The following is a 27,615-nucleotide window of genomic DNA, read 5'->3' on the forward strand; positions in this document are numbered from 1 at the left end:
TTTAAATGACACAAGGAATATACTACAACCCCTTTCCGTAGATATCGTGAGACAAGGAAGGAAGATTAGGGTAAAACGTCCTATCGCACAACGAGGTCATTAGAGACGGAGCAGAATCTCGGATTGTTCCAAGGATGTGGATAGGAAATCTGCCGCTCCTTTTTAAAGGAACCATCCCGACATTTGCCTGGAGCGATTTAGGAAAATCACGGAAAATGTACAGTAAATCTGGTTCGCCGGATGCATATTTGGACCGTCTTCCTGCCGAATGTGAATCCAGTGTGTTAACCACAATCACCTCGTTCGGTTCGTGAGAACGAGATTAGATTAATTACAGTACGCACAGAGGTATATAAACAGTCTTTCTTCCTGCGCTTCGTACGTGAATGGAGCAGAAAGAAGCCGTAACAATTGGTGTATGGGAAGTACCTCTGTCATGCTCTTCACAGCGGTTTGCAGAATATGGATGTAGGCGCAGCTGCAGAACTTCGATTACATTATGTGCAGTAGAAATCAGCCACCCAAAGCTGGTATGATACTTATCAAAACACGATTCCGAGCAACATGAAAGTAATGCGAACCAACAAACGTTATCTTTCATTTATTGTTTATTTCGATTCTAAAACGACATAACTAAGTAATTTAGATTCAAACAGAATACTGTGTGTCCCCGAGTCCTTCATCTCGACAACCCTCTCTCTCTCTCTCTCTCTCTCTCTCTCTCTCTCTCTCTCTCTCTCTCTCTGCCTCAAAACACTGTACTTGTACACCCCTGACACGCAAATACTGGTCAAGTGTGTGGGACCCATGTAAGGTTGGAGGAACAGGGAATGTTAAGAGTATATAAGAGGGACAATGAAAATCGTCACAGCTTTGTTTGACTGATGAGAGGGTGTAACAGATTTTATTAATTAATAGAAAGCACTCCAGTTGCTGCTGAGAACTTTTATTGAGTTCCCTACCGCTTTCGGTCTTTACATTAGGCCATTATCAAATAGTCCTGAAAAATTATGCTGTAGAGAAGAACGTCCAAATCATAATTGTTCCGAACCACTTGGGAATGACCTAACGTATAGATCGAAGCCTGTAGCGCACGCGACCAAGTTCTCAACAGCAACAGGAGCGGTGTTTATTTACTAAATAAACAGCTGAGAAATTAGTAAATGGAAAAACTCCGAAATCTAAAAGAGGTATTGAAAAATCTTGACTGGCAGACACTCGAAAACTAGTATTACACCGAGCGATATTGAGCTCTCGGGTTGGAAACTACAAATACCTTTCAGCCTCCTATATATCGATCACGTAAGAGACCGCGCGGACGGAAACAGACTAACTGCCCGCACAGAGACTTCCTAATAGTCAGTGAAACGGCAAAAAAAAAACCTCAATACATTGTAGAATAAAAACTACGGTCCGACACGGATTTTATAGTGCTTCCCAGAGTACAGATGCAGGTGTAGATCATAGGAAGATCCACGTGTTTTGTTTATTTTAAGCACAGTCAAATAGTTTAGACGTTAAAAATGAACATGGACGGAAAGAGAAAGTAAATGAAAATGAAATGGGAGATATGATATTGCTAGAAGGCTTCGACAGAGCACTGAAAGACCTAAGTCGAAACAAGGCCCCTGCAGTACACGACATTTCGTCAGACTTATTGAGATCCTTCGGAGAGCCAGCCATGACAAAAGTATTCCACCTGGCGTGCAAGATAAATGAGGCAGGCGAAATACCCTCAGCGATCAAAAAGCATGTGATGTTTCTAATTCGTAAGAAAGCATGTACTGACAGTAGCAAATATTGCCGAGCTATCAATTTAATTAGTCATTGTTGCTAATTACATAAATTATTTACAGAGAAATGAAGAGACTCGGGGAACATGACTTTGTGTTCCGGAGAAATGTAGCAACATGCGAGACAATACTGCATCTACGACTTATCTTTGGAGATACGTTAAACAAAGACAAACTTACGTTCATAGCTTTTGTAAACATACAGCAACTGTGTCGACAATGTGAGACCTGAGTTTCTCCTGGCGTATGCAATTTACAAACAACTTACGAGAATTCAGCCAGGTCGTGTTTACAGCGACCGTCTTGAAGATGGCGGCGTGTACTCCCGCCGAAATACAGGCGGTGGCTGTAAACATCACCTGGCTGAATTCCCGTAAGTTGTTTGAAAACTGTCAACAATGTTGACTGGAATACACTCTAAGTGTAGGGAGTGAAAGATTAAATACAACATGTACAGAAACTAGACTTCAGTTATGAGCCGAAGTACATGAAAGGAAAGCAGTAGCGGAGCGATACAGCGTCGTAGCCTATCGCACTAAAAGAAAAATGAAAGAAATTTGGAGAAAGAATTAAAACTCAGAGAGAAAAAAATTAAAACTCTAAGGTTTGCAGAAGACAATGTAGTATTGCCCGAAAAAGTAGGGGACGTGGAAGAGCAAATGAATGGAATGGGTAGTGTCTTGAAAAGCTGACTACACAGCCGCGGTTCTAGGCGCGCAGTCCGGAACCGTGCGACTGCTACGGTCGCAGGTTCGAATCCTGCCTCGGGCATGGATGTGTGTGATGTCCTTAGGTTAGTTAGGTTTAAGTAGTTCTAAGTTCTAGGGGACTAATGACCACAGCAGTTGAGTCCCATAGTGCTCAGAGCCATTTTGACTATACAGTAGATATAAAATTAATATTAGCGATGACAAGAAAAGCATTTTTGAAAAAGAGGAATTTCTTAACCTCTGATATCTTGTTAAATGTTATGATGTGTTTTCTGAAGGCATTTGTAGTAGTGCAGCCTTGTAAGGAACTGAATCGTGGATATATGCAGTTCAGACAAGAAAAGTAAAATTGTTTGAATTGTGGTGCTACAGAAGAGTGCTGAAGGCTAGATTGGTAGACAAAATAACAGATAAGAAGGAAGAATAGGGTTCAAATGGTTCAAATGGCTCTGAGCACTATGGGACTCAACTGCTGCGGTCATTAGTCCCCTAGAACTTAGAACTACTTAAACCTAACTAACCTAAAGACATCACACACATCCATGCCCGAGGCAGGATTCGAACCTGCGACCGTAGCAGTCGCACGGTTCCGGACTGCGCGCCTAGAACCGCGAGACCACCGCGGCCGGCTAAGAATTAGGGAAAAAAGAATTAGGGAAAAAAGAAATTTATGGCACAACTTGACTAAAAGAAAGGATCGATTGACAGTACACATCCTGAAGTATAAATGAAATGGGAGGAAGTATGGGGGAGGAGGGGGGAGGGTTAAAACTGTACAGCGAGACCAAGGCATGAGTACAACAAACAGGTTCAAATGGATGTAGGCCTCGGTAGTTAACACAGAAATGAAGAGGCTTGTATATGATAGACTAGAATGGATAGCTGCAAGTTGCATCAAACCAGTCTTTAGACTGAAGACAACCACAACAACAATAGTTCTAAAGGGTAATTCACTAAATCACAGGAAGCCATACATTCAAATCGTTGTGTGAGGTTGTGTTGCAAAATACGATCTGCGTTAGCATCTAGAATGTAGATACAAAACAAAAATAGTATGAAGACAAGACACACGCAGCAACGTTAAGTCTGGTATGTATTTTTATAAAGACATGCTCGGAATAAAGAAATGTTCGTCAACACAGTTGCGATGCATGACACTTCTAATAGTTAATATTGTTCGAATGTCGTGTACTTCAGCCGTGTTCAGTGCCGACGATTCAGATTTGACGCGTTCCGGTTACTCTTCAAAAGTTTACACTAAAATCGTACTTCATTTTGGATTATTGCTTGAAAATCATTTTTTTTTCCTGATTATAACTACTTTTGACGAAAAGTCTTCATTATAGAGCTGTTAGTGAGCGGTAGATAATGGCACTTGCTCTGCTGCACTTGGCAGCTCTTTTGCAAAGCCAACTTAAACCTCCATTATTTCGGTACAACAAGAATGCTACAGATGATATAAGCCTAGAAGGTCGTGGATACGATAGATACGTAGATACGTAGATACGATAGTGTTCACAGCTATACTGTTTCAGTATTCGAACAGAAGAAGGAACAAGTCATAATATTAGATTTGTGGATAAGTTCGTGGCCTGTTTTGTTCTGCATGTTGGTGTTCCGGTTGCTGTGGTTTTATTTATGGATTATCATTTTTTATTTGCAGTTCACTGTTGCTGTTTGAGTTTACATATTGTCGTTTTGTTATTTGGAGATACTGAGTGGAGCTGTGGACGCTAGCAAACGGGTGCAAAATGGAGAAATCGGAACATTTACAGCATCTTCTTCTGTGTGAGTTCAATAAAGAGGTAACAGCAGCAGAGGCAGCCAGAAACATTTGCGCCGTAAATCAGGATGATACCATTGGACAGAGCAAGGCAAGAAAATGGTTTTCTAGTTTTAAGGATGACCGTGTTGATGTATGCGATTCGCAACGTTCAGGGAGACCTGCAAGGTTTCATGAACATCGTTTAAACGCATTAATCCACAATGATATACGTCAGTGTACTCGAAAACTGCAAATGTGACGAACCGTGATCATTCCACCGTCGTGCGACATTTTCATGCAATGGGGAAGGTTCAAAAATCAGATGTATGGGTACAGCAAGCTCTATGCCAAAAACACAAAACTCAATGGGTTGCCATATGAACATCCCTGCTTGCTCGGCATCAATCGACTCGTGAACAACACCGACCATTTCTATCCTGTATCTTTACTGGTACGAGAAATTGCATCTTTACACTAACATAAAGAAAAGAAAGGAATGGTTGAGCCCACACAGACCAGCAACTACCCGTACAAAGGCCTGCGTGAATCCACAAAAGATAATGCTAAGCATTTGGTGGAACAACGACGGTGTGGAGTTCTATGAATTGCTTTCCCTAGTGTTACCATCACTACTGGCATTTACTGTCAACAACTGAAAAGACTTGCAGACGAAATGTACTACTCAACGATAACGCCCACTAGCAAACTGCTAGACTGGAAAAATTACTGGTGATGCGTTGTGAATTCATTCCGTACCCATCTGATTCACCCGAACGTGCGCTCTAAGATTTTCACTTTTCCAGCTCTCTGTCGAAGACCCTACATGGAACATTCTTTCTGGATTAAAATGCGCTCCGAAAAAGGCTGAACGAGCCCTTCGCCTCAAAACCATGTGACTTCTACAGTCGCGGATTAAAAGAATTATCCCAGCGTTGGCAGTCTGTTGTAAATAGTGAAGGAGAATATATTATTGATGGCTAAAGTCTCTGTTACATGTATCTCTTGTGTTATTAAACTTATAGAAAAACGCTACGAACTTATGCACTAACCCAATAGTATAAAATACAGTAGTTTGCGAAATAAATTTATTTAGATAACGTGTAACTGCCAGTTGTTGCACAAATGGCACTATTTTGTAGGACTTCCCGATATGAAAAAAAAAAGGTTCAAATGGCTCTAAGCACTATGGAACTTAACATCTGAGGTCATCAGTCCCCTAGACTTGGAACTACTTAAACCTAACCAACCTAAGGACATCACACACATCCATGCCCGGGGCAGGATTCGAACCTGCGACCGCGACAGCAGCGCGGGTCCGGACTGAAGCGCCTAGAACCGCTCGGTCACAGCAGCCGGCACTTCCCGATATCCTTCGAATGTTTTGTGCTACTAAACGTGCCTGTTAATAGTTACCTGCTATATTACCGTTATGTTCTAGAAGAATTGGCAATCATTAAGACAATCCGTGCATGAAATGTCATTGTTTCAACATTTTCCTAGTTTCAAAAATTAAGTTTTTCCTAGCGACAGCCGGCCGCGGTGGTCTAGCGGTTAAGGCGCTCATTTCGGAACCGCGCGACTGCTGCGGTCGCAGGTTCGAATCCTGCCTCGGGCATGGATGTGCGTGATGTCCTTAGGTTAGTTAGGTTTAAGTAGTTCTAAGTTCTAGGGGACTGATGACCACAGCAGTTAAGTCCCATAGTGCTCAGAACCATTTGAACCTAGCGACAAGTTAATATGCCGAGCGTTCAAAAAATAAAAATAAAAAAATAACAGCCGAAAAATTAATTTGAGATAAACTTAAGCCTTTTAAGTTACACCCGTGCAAGTCCGAGACAATGCGCACATTTATCACAATGAGCTTTTCTTTTTGTTGATATGCGCTGACGAGCCAAAACATTATGATCATCTACTTAATAGCTTGTTTATCCGTCTTTGGTACGGTATACGCCACTGTTTCTGCGTATCAGGGATCCAACAGGTTTTGGTAAGTCTTTGGAGGTATGTGGCATTAGATGTCTAGCACAGGTCATGTAATTCGCATAAATAACGAGCCACTGATTTGCGAACACTGTGATGGCATCCGTTACCGAGCCAGGTGGGTTCTATAAAATTGGACGAATTTGGTCACTGAGATATCAACGTGATTTCATTATAATGCTCCTCAAACCTCTGTAGCAGGTTCTGGCTCCGGAAATGGACAATTATGCTACTGAAAGACACATCGGCTCGTAGAAGACATCAAGCATGAAGGCATGCAGGTGGTTCGCAGCTGTCAGTGTGTCTTCGATTACTATCACAGGTCTCATGAAAGAGCAGGAGAATGTCTCCATAGCGTAATACTGCTCCCACATGCCTAAGTCCGTGGCGCGCTGCACGTTTTGAGCGGCCGTTCACCTCGATGACGACGTTTGTGGAGATTATCATCGACCCAGTGTAGCAAAAATGTGATTCACCCGAAAATCCGACACGTTTCCATTGATCGAGGGTTGAATCCAGATGGTCCCGGGCCAACTGCAATCGTAATTGACGATGTCGTTGTGTCAACATGTGAACACGTAGGGGTGATCTGCTGTGGAGCTCCATGTTCAACAATGTACAATGAGCAGTGTGTTCCGAAACACGTGTACATACACCATCTATCTTACTTTACAGAGCAGAGAAGCCTCCGAACCCTACGTTCTGTGAAGAGTCGTGGACGTCCAACCGCTTAGCGCCTAGTGATAGTTTCACTGTCCTTCTACCTCTTTCCGTAGATACAATAGCGGCACGTGAACATTCGACCAGCCTTGCCATTTTAGAGATACTCGTTCATAGGTTCTGCGTAATAATAACATACCCCCTGTCAAAGCTGCTTATCTCAATGGATTTCCGCATCTGGAGCCCATATCTTCGCTAGGTTTATCCTCCGTCCCCGTCTGCTGCGCTTACACACTTTTATTAAAGCGTCACGTGCCCGCAACGCCACCAGGCGGAATCCAACGTCGCAGTGGGCAGTGGTCGTAATGTTTTGGCTTATCAGTGTAAAAGATCTTTAGCGAACTGTAATAAAACATATTTACAATTCTGGATTCCTTTCTAGATCTACAGCAGTTCATCATACACTACTAGCAATTAAAATTGCTACACCAAGAAGAAATGCACATGATAAACGGATATTCAGTGGACAAATATATTATACTAGAACTGACATGTGATTGCATTTTCACGCAATTTGGGTGCATGGATCCTGAGAAATCAGTATCCATCTGGCCGTAATAAATGCCTTGATACGCCTGGGCATTGAGTCAAACAGATCTTCGATGGCGTGTACAGGTACAGCTGCCCATGCAGCTTCAACACGATACCACAGTTCATCACGAGTAGTGACTGGCGTATTGTGACGAGCCAGTTGCTCGTCCACCACTGACCAGACTTTTCAATTGGTGAGAGATCTGGAGAATGTGCTGGCAGGGCAGCAAGCGAACATTTTCTGTATCCAGAAAGGCCCGTAGAGGACCTGCAACATGCGGTCGTGCATTATCCTACTGAAATGTAGGGTTTCGCAGGGATCGAATGAAGGGTAGAGCCACGGGTCGTAACACATCTGAAATGTAACGTCCACTGTTCAAAGTGCCGTCAATGCGAACAAGAGGTGACCAAGATGTGTAACCAATGGCACCACATACCATCACGCCGGGTGATTCGGCAGTATGGCGATGACGAATACACGCTTTCAGTGTGCGTTCACCGCGATGTCGCCAAACACGGATGCGACCATCATGATGCTGTTAACAGAATCCCGATTCATCCGAAAATATGACGTTTTGCAATCCGTGCACCCAGGTTCGTCGTTGAGTACACCACCGCAGGCGCTCCTGTCTGTGATGCTGCGTCAAGGGTAACTGCAGCCATGGTCTCCGACCTGATAGTCGATGCTGCTGCAAACGTCGTCGAACTGTTCGTGCAGATGGTTGTTGTCTTGCAAACGCCCCGATCTGTTGACTCAGGGATCGAGACGTGGCTGCACGATCCGTTACAACAATGCGGATGAGATGCCTGTCATCTCGACTGCTTGTGATACGAGGCCGTTTGGATCCAGCACGGCGTTCCATATTAGCCTCCTGAACCCACCGATGCTATATTTTGCTAACAGTCATTGGATCTCGACCAACGCCAGCAGCAATGTCGCGATACGATACACCGCAATCGCGATAGGCTACAATCCGACCTTTATCAAAGTCGGAAACGTGATGGTACGCAATTCTCCTCCTTACACGGCGCACCACAACAACGTTTCAGCGTGTGTATGAGAAATCGGTTGGAAACTTTCCTCATGTTAGCACGTTGTATGTTTCGCCACCGGCGCCAACCTTGTGTGAATGCTCTGAAAAGCTAATCATTTGCATATCACAGCATCTTCTACCTGTCGGTTAAATTTCGCGTCTGTAGCACGCCATTTTCGTGGTGTAGCAATTTTAATGGCCAGTAGTGTAGAATACATTCAGCTGTGAGATTTTACTTAGGTCATCTTATGTCCGATTCTCGCTTACATCAGGAAGTGTCGTCTCCTCGTAAAACTCTCAAGTATTCCTTCGATTGGCACTGATCTTTTTGCCTGTACTTAAGCTAGTTTGCCGCACTACACATTTCTTGGTGGGAAATACGACACAATATAGAACTGCTAGTCTTTGTTTGCATATTCCTGACTATGGTCAATATTCAGGGATGTGATAGGGAAGACCATTTGAAGCAATAAAATCTAGTAAACATGGGCTCCAAAAGGCATGCCTTACCATCTATGGGCACTTCTTCATATTAAATACTGTGAAACAAATCTGCGCTGCTGCAAGCTCCTTGCTTTGCATATTTTGGGGCACAGGCTCTAAATTGCATACCTTAAGAGTTGCAAGCACTTACTCAGCTGAAGAGATGTGAAGGTAGCGAAGTCGAAGAAGGGCTCATAGCTGTTAAGGTATGCATTTTGGAGCCCATGTTTACTAGACTTTTTTACTTGGAATGATCTTTCCTACCACATCCATGAATATTGGCCATTCCCCCCGGGACACACTCTATATTTGCACCGCAAGACGACGACGCGTTCCGCATAATGTTGTCTGACACAGCTCGCAGTGGTGCATAGAATGAGAACAACGCATTCTGCACGATGTCTGAGACGAGTGAATGTAATGAGATGCAAATTCTGCACAGCTTCAACCAGAAGATAATCAGACCTTGAGAAAACATATAGCTACCAGACCATCCATTTCCTGCGTCTCTGTCGTCTCATCTTATTAGAAAATTAGTAATTTCTAAAAGTTGTACAACTTTGCTTCCGCCGTTTGCCGATAGCCGATAGGTGGCGAGAACGGTAAGTAGCGTTCGAAAGAAACATATAGCAGACGTCAGGCAGTTAGCTTGGACCTCGATCAACATAACCACATTCAAACATTAGTCGATTTGCGTCTGCATCATAAAGTTGTTTTTGATTGAAAATTTCAGTTTACGAGCCTAATTCTCGTCATTTGCGGGAGGTGTTACTCTTTTGTTTCAGTATGAAGAAAACAGCGGCTGAGTCTCATCGAATGCTATCAAGTAACAACGGTAAGGACGCTATTAGTGAAAGAACGTGTCGTAAGTGGTTTCAACGCTTCAAGAACGGTGAGCTTAACGTCGTAGACCGGCTTAGTGGTGGACGAGAGAACGTTTTAGAAGATACAGAATTGGAGACACTGTTGAGTGAAGACTCGTGTCAAACTCAAGAAGAATTGGCACGATTAGTGGGAGAAGCACAGCAAGCCATTTCAAAACCTCTCAAGGCTATGGGCATCATTCAGGAAGAAGGGACTTGGGTTCCGTGTGAGCTGAAACCAAGACATTGAAAGGCGTTTGTGTGTTTGTGAAGAGTTGCTTCAGAGGCAAAAACAGAAGGGATTTCTGCATTGTGATATCGCATTGTGACCGGGGACGAATAATGGGTTCATTACGATAACCCTAAAAGCAAAAAATCATGGCGATATCCTGGCCATGCTTCCACGTCGATGGCCAAACTGAATATTCACGGCTCCTAGATCATGCTCTGCATTTGGTGGGACCAGCTCGGGGTCGTGTACGTGTACTATGAGGTGTTAAAACCAAGTGAAACAATCACAGATGCTCGTTATCGAACGCAATTAATGTGTTTGAGCGGAGCATTAAAGACAAAAGGCCGCAGTACAGCGAGAGGCACGATAAAGTGACTTTGCAGCACGACAACGCTCGACCCCAAGTTGCAAAACAGGTCAAAACGTACTTGGAAACGTACGTTAAAATGGGAAGTCCTACCCCACCCGCCGTATTCTCCAGACACTGCTCCCTCTGAATCTCACATGTTTGGATCAATGGCGCATGGCCTGGCTGACCAACACTTCCGATTTCATGAAGAAGTCACAAATTGGATCAATTCGTAGATCGCTTCAAAAGATGAACAATTTTTTCGACGCGGGATTCGTACATTGTCCGAGAGATGGGAGAGAGTAGAGGCCAGCGATGAAAAAATAGTTTGAATGATACATGTGTAACCAATTTGTTTCATTAAAGCCTCAAATGTTAGGGAAAACTGCGGAGGCAAAGTTGTACACCTTGTAACTAAAATTAAAACAGTAATTCTTACTGTAATTATATTATTAGGAGAGACAGAGATGTGGCTCTTTTTTCAGTAACAGATTATTAATAGTGGTTATGTGTTTTTATAATTCAAGTAAGGAATCAATTTTATTTCCGCACATCTACGTTCAGATAATGTCAATTTTTGATACATTAATATATTTCAATGCCACTTTGCAATTACCCCTGAGCCTGATGCCTCCAAAAGTAACTTCCCACGCCACAGATCACCACTTCTATTGACAAAGTGCTGTAAGACGCACCGCAGCTGATGAGCGTGCTCCGTGCCTGGCAGTGCTAGCAGCTTAGCAGTTACTGCAGGCAACTCACGTACCATCTTGCGCCAGCTAATTGCTACAGATGAGGCGCTCTTAATTCGCTTTATTCGTCGAGCTCCTAGTATAGTGGTCCAGCTCGACACGTGAGCTGCACCTACAGTCTCTGTTGTACCCAGCCCAAACCACTTTCGTTAGAATTAGTTTTCAGTGCCCTAATGTGAATTAGCACACTGTCCGCTAGCCTGTTAACATTGTCAGCACATATCTATTATCAGGTAGCATAAAATTATTAGCGCTATGAGGTTGCAAATCAGGTTTGCTTTAAATACACGCTGTAACGGTCGTGAGCGTTGGTTACCATTGAGACTGGCCGTTGTGAGTCGATGTTAGTCAAGAATGCCTTTAAGGCTACAAAGATGCCATTACCGGCACCTCACTGACTTTGAACGAGGTCAAGTAGCAGGGCTACGAGAAGCCGGATGTTCCTTCTGCGGTCCTGCAGAAAGACTTCGCGGGAATGTAGCCACTGTACATGGAAGCGGTGGTCACAAGAATGTATCGTTGCAAGAAGACCGCGCTGCGGACGGCCACATGACACCACCGAGAGTGGAGACCACCGTATTCACCGTATGGTTCTAGCACATCGTACTGCATCTGGAGCAGCAATCTAAGTAGCAGTGCCACAGTGACACAACGAACTTTTACAAATCGGTTACATCAAGCACGGCTCCGGGACGCCCTGTAGCGTGCTGCCACTGACCTCAAACCACCACCATCTGTGACTTCAGTGGTGTCAAACGAGAGCTCATTGGAGGGCAACTTGGAAGTCTGTTGTGTTTTATGATGAAAGCTCCCTGGAGTTATGGCTTGCGCTGCGATTTTATATGACAGTAGGAACACTCTCGTGGTTAATCCACGCACCCTGAGTGCAAATTTGTACGTCAGTCTGGTAATTCGACCAATTGTGCTGCCATTCATGAACAGCATTCCAGGGGGTGTTTTCCAACGCTCGCTCACGTACCTCTATTGTAATCAGACATGCTCTACAGAGTGCGGACATCTCGCCTTGGTCTGCACGATCACCAGATCTGTCTCCTGTCGAGCACATATGTCACATCATCAGACAACTCCAGCGTCATCCATTGACAGCATTAAGGGGAGCCGGAGGTGGTCAAATCCAAAAATGCACGATTTTTTTTGCTACCGAAAATTAATTGGAACATTCCTCTTTAATGTAAACTTTGAATTATTGTTCTACTCGCCCTAGAAGTAGAGTTATTACCATTTTCCCCCACGCCTGCAGAGGAAATGGGCGGCCGGTGAATGCATCAAACACCCTCTCGTGACTTCCTGGCGAACTGCTTGGGATTTTCTCGGCCTGTTACGCATACAGCGCCTTATGTTACGCATACAGCGAGTGTGCAAGGGTTGGCTACATTGTTTTCTGTGACAAATCAAGCGCTAAGAGCGCGAAACATCGTCTCTTTGCTGTTTACCGTTTCGAATTAGTTCAGTGTTGCCCTTGTTGGTAGTATTATACTTCTTGTGTAAAGCGTTGTTCTGGTTACGATGCCACGTTTTAGTAACCGTGTATATAAGAAGAGGAAGAACGTAGGGAAAAGAAAATTAACAGTAATTCCAAGTTGCAATACTACAATTACAGAAACAGTGCGTTCTTCTGCTAAGCAACACATGGCCGGCCATAGCCCTGTGACATCTTCTAGCAAAAAGCTGACTGCTGGAAGTGACAGATTTCGTGAATATTTTAGTGACAGTGATGATGTTATATTTTTCATGACTTAGCACACCCAGAATTGTTACACAAACGTCTACACGGAAAGACGCAGAATCCTAACGAGAGCGTAAACAATTTGATTTGGAAAGTGATTCCTAAAAGGGTAAGCATAAAAACACTGAACTTTGGCATTTATGATGCAATAGCAACCTACAACCAAGGGAACAGTGTGAAGTGTGAAGTTCTGAAGGCATTAGGATTTACAGCTGGGGTGAACACTGTACGAGCACTAAGAAATATTGACAGAGAAAGGATAAGAGGAGCAGAAAGAAGAGAAAGGTCAGAAAAGAAGACAGAAGAGGAAGCTTTTGGAGGATGAAGAAGATCCTGACAATCGATCCTATAGTGCAAGAATGTATTGAGAAACTTTGATAGCCATTTCCCATAAATTAGAATTTTTCGAATATAAGGAACATTTTCTCAAAATCCACTCAAGATAGAGAGATGAAATTTTTATACGGCGCTCCTAGTGGTCAAACTTACATTGTAACACAGCCATTTGGCAATATGTTCAGTAGTTTCATTTCAGTTTAATTATAAAGCAATTATTTGTAAAAAAAATTGGGTCATTAATAAAAAAAATAATTGGAAGGAAACTAGAAAAGATATTCCAAAATCCCTCTGCCATAACTGCAATACTAAACCACTCTATATGTAAAAAAAATCAAATTTTTCTATTTGGTAGTTTATTCAATAATGTTCCTCAAACCTAGTGATTTTAACATGGGCAGCATAGGCACCTCCGGCTCCCCTTAACCGTCCCTGTATTGACCGACCAAGTGCAACAGGCGTCGAACTCCAGCTGACAAACTGACATCCGGCACCTGTACAACACAATAATGCATGTTTGCATGCTTGCATTCGACATCCTGGAGGTTACACTGGTTATTAATGTACCAGCATATCACAGTTGCAATGGTGTGTCTCGCTCTTACATCAGTCTGTGATCTTGCAAATGTTACTCTCTTAAATATGTTACCTCAACAAATGTATTCCTGAAATTCCTTTGTTCTACATTAATTAAGTTTTGGTGTTGCGATTTTTTTCCGTCAGAGTATCAGCTTACATCCTCGTTTCAAGATACTGTCCATTCCGTTCAACTGCGTTTCCAAGTCCTTTGTTGTCTCTGACAGAATTGCAGTGTCACCGGCAAACCTCGAAATCTTCACTTATTCTCCCTGAACGCCCGTTCATTCGTAAAATTTACTTTGGTTTACTTTACTGCTTGCTCAGTGTACAGATCAAACAACATTGGGGATAAGCTACAGCCTTGTCTCACTCCATTCTCAACTATTGCATTCCCGTCTGGTTTCTACACAGATTGTATGTAACTTCTCGCTCCGTGGGAAAGGAAGAAATTCCAGTCCCCCACCACATGATCCATGGACCTTTCCGTTGGTGGGGAGGCTTGTGTGCCTCAGGGGTACAGATAGCCGTACTGTGGTGCAACCAACGCCGGGGGGGGGGGGGGGGGGGGATCTCTTGAGAGGCCACACAAACGTGTGGTTCCTGAAGATTGGCAGCAGCCTTTTCAGTAGTTGCAGGGGCAACAGTCTGGATGACTGACTGATCTGGTCTTGTAACATTGACCAAAGCCGCGAGGAGTGGCCGCGCGGTTTGAAACGCCATGTCACAGATTGCGGGGCCCCTCCCGCTGGAGGTTCGAGTCCTCCCTCAGGCATGGGTGTGTGTTGTTCTTAGCCTAAGTTAGTTTAAGTAGTGTGTAAGTCTAGGGACTGATGACCTCAACCGTTTGGTCCCTTAGGAATTCACACACATTTGAACATTTTTTAAGCAAAACTGCCAACTGTGCTGGTACTGTGAACGGTTGAAAGGAAGAGGAAACTAAAGCCGTAATTTTTCCCGAGGACACGGAGCTTTATTGTGTGGTTAAATGATGATGGCGTCCTCTTGAATAAAATATTCCGGAGGTAAAATAGTCTCTCTATTGGATCTCCAGAAGGGGACTACACAGGAGGACGTCGTTATCAGGAGAAAGAAAACTGGCGTTCTACGGATCGGAGCGTGGAATGTCAGATCCCTTAATCGGGCAGATAAGTTAAAAAATTTAAAAAGGGAATGGATAGGTCAAAGTTAGATATTGTTGCAATTAGTGAAGTTCTGTGGCAGGAGGAACAAGACTTCTGGTCAGGTAAATACAGCATTATAAATACAAAATCAAATAGGGGTAATTCAGGAGTAGGTTTAATAATGAATAAAAAAAGAGGAGTCCAGATAAGCTACTACGAAAAGTACAGTGAGCGTATTATTGTTTCCGACATAGACAGGAAGCCCACGACTACCATAGTAGTAGAAGTTTATACGCCAACTAGCTCTGCAGATGATGAAGAGATTGAAGATATGTATGATGCGATGAAAGAAATTATTCAGATAGTTATGGGAGACGAAAATTTAATAATCGTGGGGGATTGGAATCCAATAGTTAAAAAAGGAAGAGAAGGAAAAGTAGTAGGTGAGTATGGACAGGGAATAAGGAATGAAAGAGGAAGCCTCCTGGTACAATTTTGCGCAGAGCATAACTTAATCATAGCTGACACTTGATTTAAGAATCATGATAGAAGGTTGTATACGTGGAAGAGGCCTGGATACACTGAAGGTTTCAGATACATTATATAATGATAAGACAGAGATTTAGGAACCAGGTTTCAAATTGTAAGACATTTCCAGCGGCAGATATGGACTCTGACTGCACTGTATTGGTTATGAACTGTAGATTAAAACTAAAGAAACTGCAAAAAGGTAGGAATTTAAGGACATGGGACCTGGATGAAAGGAAAAAACCAGAGGTTGTAGAGTGTTTCAGAGAGAGCATTAGGGAAAGATTGACAAATACATGGGAAAGGAATACAGTAGAAGAAGAATGGGTAGCTTTGATAGATGAAATACTGAAGGCAGCAGAGGATCAAACAGATAAAAAGACGAGGGCTAGTAGAGATCTTTGGGTAACACAAGAGATATTGAATTTAATTGATGAAAGAAAAAAATACAAAAATACAGTAAATGAAGCAGGTGAAAAGGGATACAAACATCTCAAAAATGCGATTGACAGGAAGTGCAAAATAGCTAAGCAGGAATGGCTAGAGGACAAATGAAAGGATGTAGAGGCATATATGACTAGTGATAAGATAAATACTAACTACAGGAAAATTACGTGTATGAATATCAAGAGCGCAGATGAGAAACCAGTCCTAAGCAAAGAAGGGAAAGCTGAAAGGTGGTAGGAGTGTATAGAACGCCTATACAAGGGCAATATTCTGGAAATGGTAGAGGACGTAGATGAAGATGAAATGGGAGATATGATACTGCGTGAAGAATTTGACGGAGCACTGAAAGACCTAAGTCGAAACAAGGCCCCGGAAGTAGACAACATTCCATTAGAACTTCTAATAGCCTTGAGAGAGCCAGCCACTACAAAACTCTACCATCTGATGAGAAATACGTATGAGACAGGTGAAATACCTTCAGATTTCAAGAATATAATAATTCCAAACCCAAAGAAAGCTGGCGTCGACAGGTGTGAAAACTACCGAACTATCAGTTGAATAAGTCATGGCTGCAAAATGGTGACACGAATTCTTTACTGACGAATGGAAAAATGGGCAGAAGCCGACCTCGGGGAAGATCAGTTTGGATTCCGTAGAAATATTGGAACACACACGGCAATACTGGCCCTACGACTTATCTTAAAAGATGGATTAAGGAAAATAAAACCTACGTTTCTAACATTTGTAGAGTTAGAAAGCTTTTGACAATGTTGAATAGAATAGTCTCTTTCAATTTTGAAGGTGACAGGGGTAAAACACAGGGAGCGAAAGGCTATTTACAATTTGTACAGAAACCAGATGGCAGTTATAAGAGTCGAGGGACACGAAAGGGGAGCAGTGGTTGGGAAGGGAGGGAGACAGGGTTGTAGTCTATCTCCGGTGTTATTCAATCTGTATATTGAGCAAGCAGGTAAGGAAACAAAAGAAAAATTTATAGTAGGAGTTGAAATCCAGGTTTGCTGATGACATTGTAACTCTGTCAGAGACAGCAAAGGACCTGAAAGAGCAGTTGAACGGAATGGACAGTGTCTTGAAAGGAGGATGTAAGATGAACATCAACAAAAGCAAAACGAAGATCATGGAATGTAGTCAGGTGGTGCTGAGGGAATTAGATTAAGAAACGAGACACTTACAGTAGTAGATGAGTTTTTCTATTTCGGGAGCAAAATGGCTGATGATGGCTGAAGTAGAGAAGATATAAAATGTAGATTGGCAATAGCAAGAAAAGCGTTTCTGAGGAAGAGAAATCTGTTGACATCGAGTGCAGACTTAAGCGTCAGGAAATCTTTTCTGAAAGTATTTGTGTGGAGTGGACGATGGACGATAAATTGTTTAGGCAATAAAACAATAGAAGCTTTCGAAATGTGATGCTACAGAAGAATTCTGAAGATTAGATGGGTAGATTACGTAACTACTGAGGAGGTGCTGAACAGAATTGGGGAGAGGTGGAATTGGTGGCACAACCTGACTAAAAGAAGGAATCGGTTGATAGGACACGTTCTGAGACATCAAGGGATAATCAATTTAGTGTTGGAGGGAAGTGTGTAGGGTAAAAATCGTAAAAGGGAGACCAAGAGATGAATACGCTAAGCAGATTCAGGAGGATGTAGGTTATATTCGGTACTGGTAGATGAAGAAGCTTGCACAGGATAGAGTAGCATGGAGGGCTGCATCAAACCAGTCTCTGGACTGAAGACCACAACAACAACACAATTCCAATCAACATTGTCAAAAGCTTTCCCTAAGTCTACAAATGCTATAAAGAAAATTTGCCTTTCTTTAACCTAACTTTTAAGAGAAGTCGTAGGGAAAGTATTAACACGCGTGTTCCCACTGCCCCCCTGAATCCGAACTGATGATCGCCGAGGTTAGCTGCTAACAGTTTTTCCTTCTTGCTACACAATTAAATCTTTATAAATAAGGGTTGCCAGCTTAGCTTTAGTCCCCGAACAGCGTTAAATCTGTCACCCCTCCTACAGAACTAACAAAAGCCATTGGTGATCTAAGTACTGGCAGAAATATTCTAAGATGCGACCACTGGACTGGTAAACGTACTCCGCTAACGGTTCGTAAAACGCCTCCAGCTGGCGCCAAGCAACTTCCGCCGATAATCTGCATAAAGACAAAATAGAAATAGGGGAACTCGGTTCAGAAAGGGATAGCGGGGCACAGCGGGACTGTGCTGTTTTCTAGACAGGAGAGAACTGCAACCTATTACAGCAAGATGTAACTACACTGAAGAGCCAGAGAAACTGGTACGCCCGCCTAATATCGTGTAGGACCCCCGTGAGCACGCAGAAGTGCCGCAGCACGACGTGGTATGGACTCGACTAATGTCTGAAGCAGTGCTGGAGAGAACTGATACCATGAATGTTGCAGGGCTGTCCATAAAAACGTAAGAGTACGAAGGGGTGGAGATCTCTTCTGAACAGCACGTTGCAAGGCATTCCAGATATGCTCAATAATTTTCATGTCTGGGGACTTTGGTGACCAGTTGAAGTATCAGGGGACCCACTCTAATTGTACACGTCCCACACAATTACACAGCCTCCACTAGCTTGAACAGTCCCTTGCTGACTTGCAGGATTCATCGACTCATGTAGTTGTCTCCATACATGTACGCGTCCATAGGCTCGATATACACTCCTGGAAATTGAAATAAGAACACCGTGAATTCATTGTCCCAGGAAGGGGAAACTTTATTGACACATTCCTGGGGTCAGATACATCACATAATCACACTGACAGAACCACAGGCACATAGACACAGGCAACAGAGCATGCACAATGTCGGCACTAGTACAGTGTATATCCACCTTTCGCAGCAATGCAGGCTGCTATTCTCCCATGGAGACGATCGTAGAGATGCTGGATGTAGTCCTGTGGAACGGCTTGCCATGCCATTTCCACCTGGCGCCTCAGTTGGACCAGCGTTCGTGCTGGACGTGCAGACCGCGTGAGACGACGCTTCATCCAGTCCCAAACATGCTCAATGGGGGACAGATCCGGAGATCTTGCTGGCCAGGGTAGTTTACTTATACCTTCTAGAGCACGTTGGGTGGCACGGGATACATGCGGACGTGCATTGTCCTGTTGGAACAGCAAGTTCCCTTGCCGGTCTAGGAATGGTAGAACGATGGGTTCGATGACGGTTTGTATGTACCGTGCACTATTCAGTGTCCCCTCGACAACCACCAGAGGTGTACGGCCAGTGTAGGAGATCGCTCCCCACACCATGATGCCGGGTGTTGGCCCTGTGTGCCTCGGTCGTATGCAGTCCTGATTGTGGCGCTCACCTGCACGGCGCCAAACACGCATACGACCATCATTGGCACCAAGGCAGAAGCGACTCTCATCGCTGAAGACGACACGTCTCCATTCGTCCCTCCATTCACGCCTGTCGAGACACCACTGGAGGCGGGCTGCACGATGTTGGGGCGTGAGCGGAAGACGGCCTAATGGTGTGCGGGACCGTAGCCCAGCTTCATGGAGACGGTTGCGAATGGTCCTCGCCGATACCCCAGGAGCAACAGTGTCCCTAATTTGCTGGGAAGTGGCGGTGCGGTCCCCTACGGCAGTGCGTAGGATCCTACGGTCTTGGCGTGCATCCGTGCGTCGCTGCGGTCCGGTCCCAGGTCGACGGGCACGTGCACCTTCCGCCGACCACTGGCGACAACATCGATGTACTGTGGAAACCTCACGACCCACGTGTTGAGCAATTCGGTGGTACGTCCACTCGGCCTCCCGCATGCCCACTATACGCCCTCGCTCAAAGTCCGTCAACTGCACATACGGTTCACGTCCACGCTGTCGCGGCATGCTACCAGTGTTAAAGACTGCGATGGAGCTCCGTATGCCACGGCAAACTGGCTGACACTGACGGCGGCGGTGCACAAATGCTGCGCAGCTAGCGCCATTCGACGGCCAACACCGCGGTTCCTGGTGTGTCCGCTGTGCCGTGCGTGTGATCATTGCTTGTACAGCCCTTTTCGCAGTGTCCGGAGCAAGTATGGTGGGTCTGACACACCGGTGTCAATGTGTTCTTTTTTCCATTTCCAGGAGTGTAATTTGAAACGAGACTCGTTCCAGTTATCAACAGTCCAATGTCAGTGTTGAGGAGCCCAGGCGAGGCGTAAAGCTTTGTATCGTGTAGTCATCAAGGTTACACGAGTGGACCTTCGGCTGCGATGATGTTTCGTTGAATGGTTCGCATACAGACACTCGTTGATGGCCCAGCATTGAAATTTGCTGAAGGGTTGCACTTCTGTCACGTTGAACGATTCTCTTCAGTCGTCGTTGCTGCCGTTCTTGCGGGATCTTTTTCCGGCCGCAGCTATGTTGCAGATTTGATGTTCTACCGGATTCCTAATATTCACGGTACACTCGTGAAATGATGGTACGTGAATATCCCCACTTCATCGCTACCTCGGAGATGCTGTGCCCCATCGCTCGTGCGCCGACTATAACACCACGTTCAAACACACTTAATTCTTGCTAACCTGTCATTGTAGCAGCAGAAATCGATCTGACAACTGCGCCAGATATTTGTTGTCTTATATAGGCGTTGACGACCACAGCGCCGTATTCTGCCTGGTTATATATCTCTGTATATGAATACGCATGCCTATACCAGTTTCTTTGGCGCTTCAGTGTGTGCCTCTGAATGGAACGGAACGTGCAATAACCTTTTTGATTTGGTTTGGAGTGCGACTGCTAAATGAACGGTTGCACTTGAAGTTTACAGTAGAATTTTTGTAACTTTCGGTGAATTTCAACGCAAGATAAGCCGCTAATTCTTAATTGTACATCCTTAAAGTGCTCCCCATTCACTATACGTTAGTTACATAATACGCTTAAACCTAACAGTTATTACGGTCCATAAAAATCATTAACCTGACAATTGCTCCTTGTACGGAACGGCACGGAAGAGAACAAGATTTGCCCCTTAATTTTTTTGATGCAAGTAGATATCAAATTATATATTTCGCTTTCTTTCATAGATGTTGTAAACTTACATTGGAAAGACTGATAGGAAACAGCTGGATATTAAATCAATGACAATTTCAATTTCATTGGTTTTATGTTCTGAAATGGGAATTTTAAAAGCATTTAAGGAGTTTAAAGTATCCAAATCAACATTGGAAAGATGCGTTAGTAGTGCTAAGAATAATCCAAACTACATAGCTGACAAATCGGATGAAAAATATAAAAAATTGTTCACTGCAGAACAAAAAGATGAACTGGTAGCATACTTGAGGTCAATGCAGAGCAGACTTTTTAGATCAACGATGAAACACTTCATTGGCAAATGATTAGCCTATCACCTAGCAGAAAGAATTGGCTTACCACACAGATTTGCAAAAGAAACTTGTCTAGTTGGGCAGGACAGAGTTATAGGATTTTTTACTACGTCCGCGCGGGATTAGCCGAGCGGTCTCAGGCTCTGCAGTCATGGACTGTGCGGCTGGTCCCGGCGGAGGTTCGAGTCCGCCCTCGGGCATGGGTGTGTGTGTTTGTCCTTAGGATAATTTAGGTTAAGTAGTGTGTAAGCTTAGGGACTGATGACCTTAGCAGCTGAGTCCCATAAGATTTCACACACATTTGAACATTTTGATTTTTACTAGGCATCCAAAGTTGTCTAATCTCAAGCCGGAAAATACATCTGGTGCACGAGAGGTAGGATTCAATAAAGTAACAATAACAACAACAGTAAGCAGGAATTAAGCATCGAAAATAATAGTACATTTTTCAAAATGACATTTAAGTGTTTTCTTAACGACGAGATTCCTAATAATTTCTACTAGGTTTATGCAATGGTTTCGCAAAGAATTACCATATCCCACTCTGCTCCCCGGGTTCGGCAGAACGAGAGGTCCACAAGTATTTGTTTGAAAAAAAAAAAAAAAAGTAAAAAGTACGTAAGATACAGTTTTAACTGATTTTCAAGTAAGGTAGGTTAGGTTATACTAGAAAGTGACTTTTTTATACCTTTAAGAAGTGTTTTCTTGTGCGTCTTTATTTTAGAAGACTTGACGAGCTGGCTCTACTCTCTGGCAAGAGGGGTCTTCGAGCACGAGTAAGCTCACGAAAAGTTAAGCAGAAGTCCACGTCCGCGACGGGTACACAACTATGAACACTTTCAAAGTTGTCCGTACTGGCGGAACAATAACTTCATGGGCCATTGACAATCACTCACTGCCGACTTGGTATATGCAACACACTTGAAACATCAGCTGCGCCTCACAGATAGCTCATGACGCGTCGTCTACATCCAAAAGGGTTCCTACCCGACTCCTGGATTCCGGGAGCTCCAAACCGCTCCACGAAATTGCTTCAAAATTCACTTCTTTCACTAAATCATCATGTTCCCGCTAATATGAGGGGACTACATAAAATAAGTTACACATTATGACGGCAGGCCAAGTGAATTTTATTGAATGCTGCGCTACACTTCAAACTCGCACAAATATACCACACTACTTTTCAGGATTGGCCAAGTCTCTCTAAACAACGGTCGGAAGGTCCTAAGGATCGTTCAATTCCTCGAAGCTACAAATCCGCTCCTTGGTCACGGATTCATTCGAAAACGCTGTGTGAACTTCTTTGCCGTTGGAATAACTGCGATGTTTGCGAATCAGTTCGACGATTGCATGCACGCTCTCATATGTGGTCGATGTTGTGGGCCTTCCTTTTCAATCAGCATCAGGCACGTCTGGTGTGGCGCTGCTCAAATTGTTGGCACGATTTCACTACGGCTGTACCGTCAGGATGTCGCGGTGAATCTGCTTGCAATTCAGACGTCCTCCCCTCAAGAATCGTGCCGTCCTGCGTACTTAAACTTTGGATTACGTTTCCAGTTGCAGCGCCACTTGATTCGCACTCTGTGATGTACCTGTTAACCGTAACGCAGCATAACTGAGTCTGCTGGCAACCATGAAATTTACTCTCTGCAGACAATGCGCTGTACTAGTTGCGTAATGGTCTTAACGTGGGACAACGTACGTAAGTTATTCTTTGCAGTCCCCCACCAGAAAATAATTTGAAAGCGTTGCTTTCTGCCAGGACTTCCCAAATTTTCCTTCGCACATGTGAAACTAACGTCTGACGTCTTGATAAAGAAACAAACCATTAAGCCAGCCGAGCGGACCTCGACCACAGCCTATTTACGAGGGTTGCCCAGAAAGTAACTCATCGCACTCTTTTTACTCAGCGGAAAACAATGCTACGAACTCGAAACGTTATGTATCTATTATTTGAAGTTTCGTGAGTGAGCGCGCCAAGTTTCCGTCACTTACGACAGATAGCGTAGCAGCAGTACAGTTTCAAACCGGCGTCTGTAGGGGATGTACGTTACAAACAACGTGCCGACATTGAGTTTCTCGCTGCAGAGAGAGAAACTGTGGGAAATATTCGCAAACGCTTGTGCTAAGTCTATGCACCATCTGCTGTCGACAGAAGTACAGTTAGTCGCTGGGCGCGGAGGATGAGTTCGTTAGAAGACGGTTCGGCGGAGCTCCACAATTGGCAGCGGTCGAGGAGACCATATACGGGCGTGACACTTGACATGTTGCAGCCACCTGGCGTTGTCATTCGCGAGGACAGACGCATTAAGACTCTGCAGTTGGCGCTGCATATGTCGATCAGTAAAGGAAGTGTGGATGCAATTATGCGCACTCTTGGATATTCAAAAGTGTGTGCAAGATGGGTCCGGCGGTGCCTAACGGTGGATCACAAATCGCACAGAAAAAACTTATGCCTTGATTTGTTGCAACGTTTTGAAGCTGACAGGGAGGCTTTGTTGTCCCGGACTGTGACAGGTGATGAAACCTGGGCTCACCATTTTGAGCCCGAAACAAAACGACAGTCTATGGAATTGCGCCATTCTCACTCCCCACAGAAGAAAAAATTCAAAGCAACTGCTTCCGCCGGTAAGGTCATGATCACCGTCTTCTGCGACTGTGAAGGTATGATTCTCATTGACGTGATGCCAAGAGGCGGTACCATTAATTCAGAAGCATATGTCAACACATTAACAAAACTCAAGGCGCTCTTCCGGCGACTTCGTCGCCATAGCAGCCCAAGAGATATTTTGCTGCAACACGATGACGATCGGCCCCACACAAGTCTGAGGACTGCTGAACATATCGCAAAACTGGGTTGGACAGTGTTACTCCATCCTCCCTTCAGCCCTGACCTAGCTCCCTCGGACTTCCACTTGCTTGGGCCATTAAAGGATGCCATTCGAGGGAGACATTTTGAGAATGATGAGGAGGCGATTCACACAGTGAAGAACTGGTTCCGCCACCAGGGCAAGGATTGGTACCGACAGGGCACACACGTCCTTGTTTCGCGCTGGAGGGAGGCCGTAGAATGGAATGGAGATTACGTGGAAAAATAGGGTGTGTAGATAAAACACCATTCTTTCGCGTTTGCAGTTCTCAGCATCTTCAATAAAGAACTGTTGAAGAAAAAAATGCGTTGCATTACTTTCTGGGCAACCCTCGTAAAAATTACCGAAAGACTGACTCATTATTTTCACGGAGGTCAAATCCATATTCCCCTGTATACTGGAAACCGATTGTGGTTCCCACAGTGACTGAGGGGCTACACCATGACGCTGCCAGGAATGATGTCTCACACCCTTACCCCCATAACGCGCGAAGCACTAATAGCAACGACATCTCGTGAGCATTAATACTGCGTACCTTTGTTTCGAATCCAATAAAGAAACCACTTCTTCGACGACGCCTTCTGCGAGGTATGAAGCTCAGCACGTCGAGCGGCAGTCCCGTCGGGCATTCGCGAGAACAGAAATTTAACAGACGAGAGAGCAGCTCGCAGACAGCGACGGACTGGTGCCATCACGCCAGAGAACTCGCCTCCGGCGCTCGCAGCTATGCACGCCGCACTGCCACCGGAACAGCACAGTCTGACGGTGCAGATTTCGATCAGCACACGAAGCAGGCGAGTAGGCAGCCCCTGCTTGCAGCTGGCGTCCACGTCCGCTAACACCCACGTCAGCTGTGCAATTTTAACGTCGCGGCTGGCCCATGTTGCAGAATACTAACACGACGAACTCCTCTCAAAAATACTGTATGCGGTCCGGAAACACCACTTGAAAGGAACACAAATCAATTTTCTTTCCGCAAATAGCAGACGCAGTTCCGAATTATACAGGGTCATTATAAATGGTTTATTCGTTTTCGAAGTTCTACATTTTCCAAAGTGTTACATGTACAAATATGATTGATCCATGTATGCCCACCGTTTGCCTTTACCAGTCCAGAGCTTTGACGAAATGGTGACAAAGCAAGGAGGAGTTATTGTATATTGGAATATGCAAGATCTTTATGTGTTATAACAGCGCAGCGTGCAGGCATACGCAAAAATGGTCCAAATGGCTCTGAGCACTGTGGGACTTAACATCTGAGGTCATCAGTCCCCTAGAACTTAGAACTATTTAAATCTAACTAACCTAAAGACATCACACACATCCATGTCCGAGGCAGAATTCGAACCTGCGACCGTAGCGGTCGTTCGGTTCCAGACTGAAGCTCCTAGAACGATTAGGCCACAGCGGCCGGCTGCAGAAGCAATTATGGAAAAGAACTGCCATGCAGACCCCGACAATGGTTGTCTCTGTAAACAGAAAAGTACCAGTCGAACAATTGTGCCAGATGCAAAGAGGATGAGGGAAAGTTTCCATTCTGGAAACATCCCCCAGGCTGTGGCTAAGCCATGTCTCCTCTCAAAAATACTGCAATGTCCTTTCTTTCAGGAGTGCTAGTTGTGCTAGGTTCGCAGAAGAGCTTCTGTAAAATTTGGAAGGCAGGAAACGAGATACTGCCAGAAGTAAAGCTGTAAGGACGGGGCGTGAGTCGTGCTTGGGTGGCTCAGTTGGTAGAGCACTTGCCTGCGAGAGGCAAAGTTCCCGTGTTCGAGTCTCAGTCAGGCACACAGTTTTAATCTGCCAGGAAGTTTCAGGGTGAGGGGAAGTTTTGTACGCAGTCCAAAAACATCAGCGGTCCGCGCAAGCCACGAACTAAGAATATTGCAGCATACGGTGTGGAAGATTTTCCAAGGGCGGTTACATTTCAGACCGTAAAGTGTGCAACTTATTAAAACCGGAAGATTACGGCCGGCACCTTCAATTTTTCATCACAATGCTGGAAGCACTTGAGGATGAACATTTTGCGTCCAAACGACGTAATAACATTCCATTTATCTCTAACGGTTAATCGCCACAATGTAAAAGTGTTGGACACTGACATCCTCATGAAATAGTGGTGTATCAACGACATTCGCTGGGAGTTAATGTTTTCTGTACGATCTCACAGAAAAAGCTGAGTGGGCTGTTTATCTTCTGTGAAAAGAGTCTGACGGTTACCTCTTCCCTTGAAATGTTGCAATTATGGTTGTTTCTACAGTCCACTTTTGATTCTGAAAATCCCACCTCACAACAAGACGGGCACTACCTCATTGGACTGGAGCATTGACGTTCGTCGCCACTTAAACGACAAACTTCGACACCGCTGGATTGTGCGTATTGGTAAAGATGATGTGGCCCTGTTCCCTTGGTCTCCCGGTTTTGCTTTGGGAGTACATTAAATACCCGAATGCCGTGTTTACGTGCCCCCCCCCCCCCCTGTACTTTTGCCTTGATCAGTTTTTGATCGTTGGTGTGACCTTATACTGGGCAGAGAACTTTCAACGGAAAAGGAAGTAACTTCAGCTGTGCTCCGCGGAAGCATAATAGAATAAGTAAAGTTCACAGTACACACAAGCTATTCCTGAGATAGGGTCGTCAGCACACTCTTTAGCCACTGATGACACTGTTGTCCACAGAAAGGTATTCTCACCAAGTGACTGTGTGTAAATAGACACAAACGACGGTATGGTATGATTACGGTTGCAGAACTCTCACCGGAAGTAGTCACAGCCACCAAATAACCGAGTTTAAAAAGGAAGGACAAAGCAAAACTAATCGTACCAAAGGGAGACGCCAGACTGAAATTGGAAGAATCCTCAGGAAGATTAGTCCACCCACGAAGGAGGTACTTTACAAGAACCTAGTTCAACCTAAAACCTACTTGAATATGGATCGTCAGCTGGGATCCGCTCCAGACACTTGAGTGCTGTTCGCCACCAGATAGCATTTATAAGTGAACTAGAGTAGATACAAAGAATAGTAGCGTGTTTCTCTACAGGTCCATTTAGTAAGCATGAGAGTGTCACACACATTTCCACTGGCAGACACTGCAAATGAGGCGTTCTGCATCAAGATGGTTAACTGTTAAAATTACGAAGGTGCACGTTCTAGAAGTGTCAACCACTATATTGCTTCCTCCTACGTATATTTCACGAAGAGAACAAAAAGGAAAGATGAAATAGATTCGGGCTATCATGAAGACTTACCAACAGTCTTTCTCATCGCACATCACTCGCGACTGGAACAGGGGAGGGGGGGGGGGAGGTGAGGGGAAGTGATACTGATACATAGAGTATCTTCCACCAAATACCATAGCATGACTTGCACAGTGTAGACGTAGACATATACTGAGGTGACAAAACTCATGGGATACTTC

At 44.4% G+C, this 27,615-nt stretch overlaps 1 protein-coding gene across 3 annotated transcripts in view; it reads right to left on the reverse strand.

Annotated features, from left to right (window-relative positions):
* The window catches only part of LOC126354985 (chitooligosaccharidolytic beta-N-acetylglucosaminidase), a 230,128-nt gene that overhangs the window by 133,212 nt on the left and 69,301 nt on the right, over nt 1-27,615 (reverse strand). The window contains exon 1 of one of the 3 annotated variants that reach the window (XM_050005073.1): nt 24,736-24,957. The exons of the other annotated variants lie outside the window; for them this stretch is intronic. Coding sequence (XP_049861030.1) covers nt 24,736-24,892 — 157 coding nt within the window. The 5' untranslated portion in view covers nt 24,893-24,957. Of the gene's footprint in view, nt 1-24,735; nt 24,958-27,615 lie in introns of those variants that run through there. 3 annotated transcript variants of the gene reach the window in all.

Source organism: Schistocerca gregaria, chromosome 3 (assembly GCF_023897955.1).
Source record: "Schistocerca gregaria isolate iqSchGreg1 chromosome 3, iqSchGreg1.2, whole genome shotgun sequence".
In the NCBI taxonomy this organism is placed as follows: Eukaryota; Metazoa; Arthropoda; class Insecta; order Orthoptera; family Acrididae; genus Schistocerca; species Schistocerca gregaria.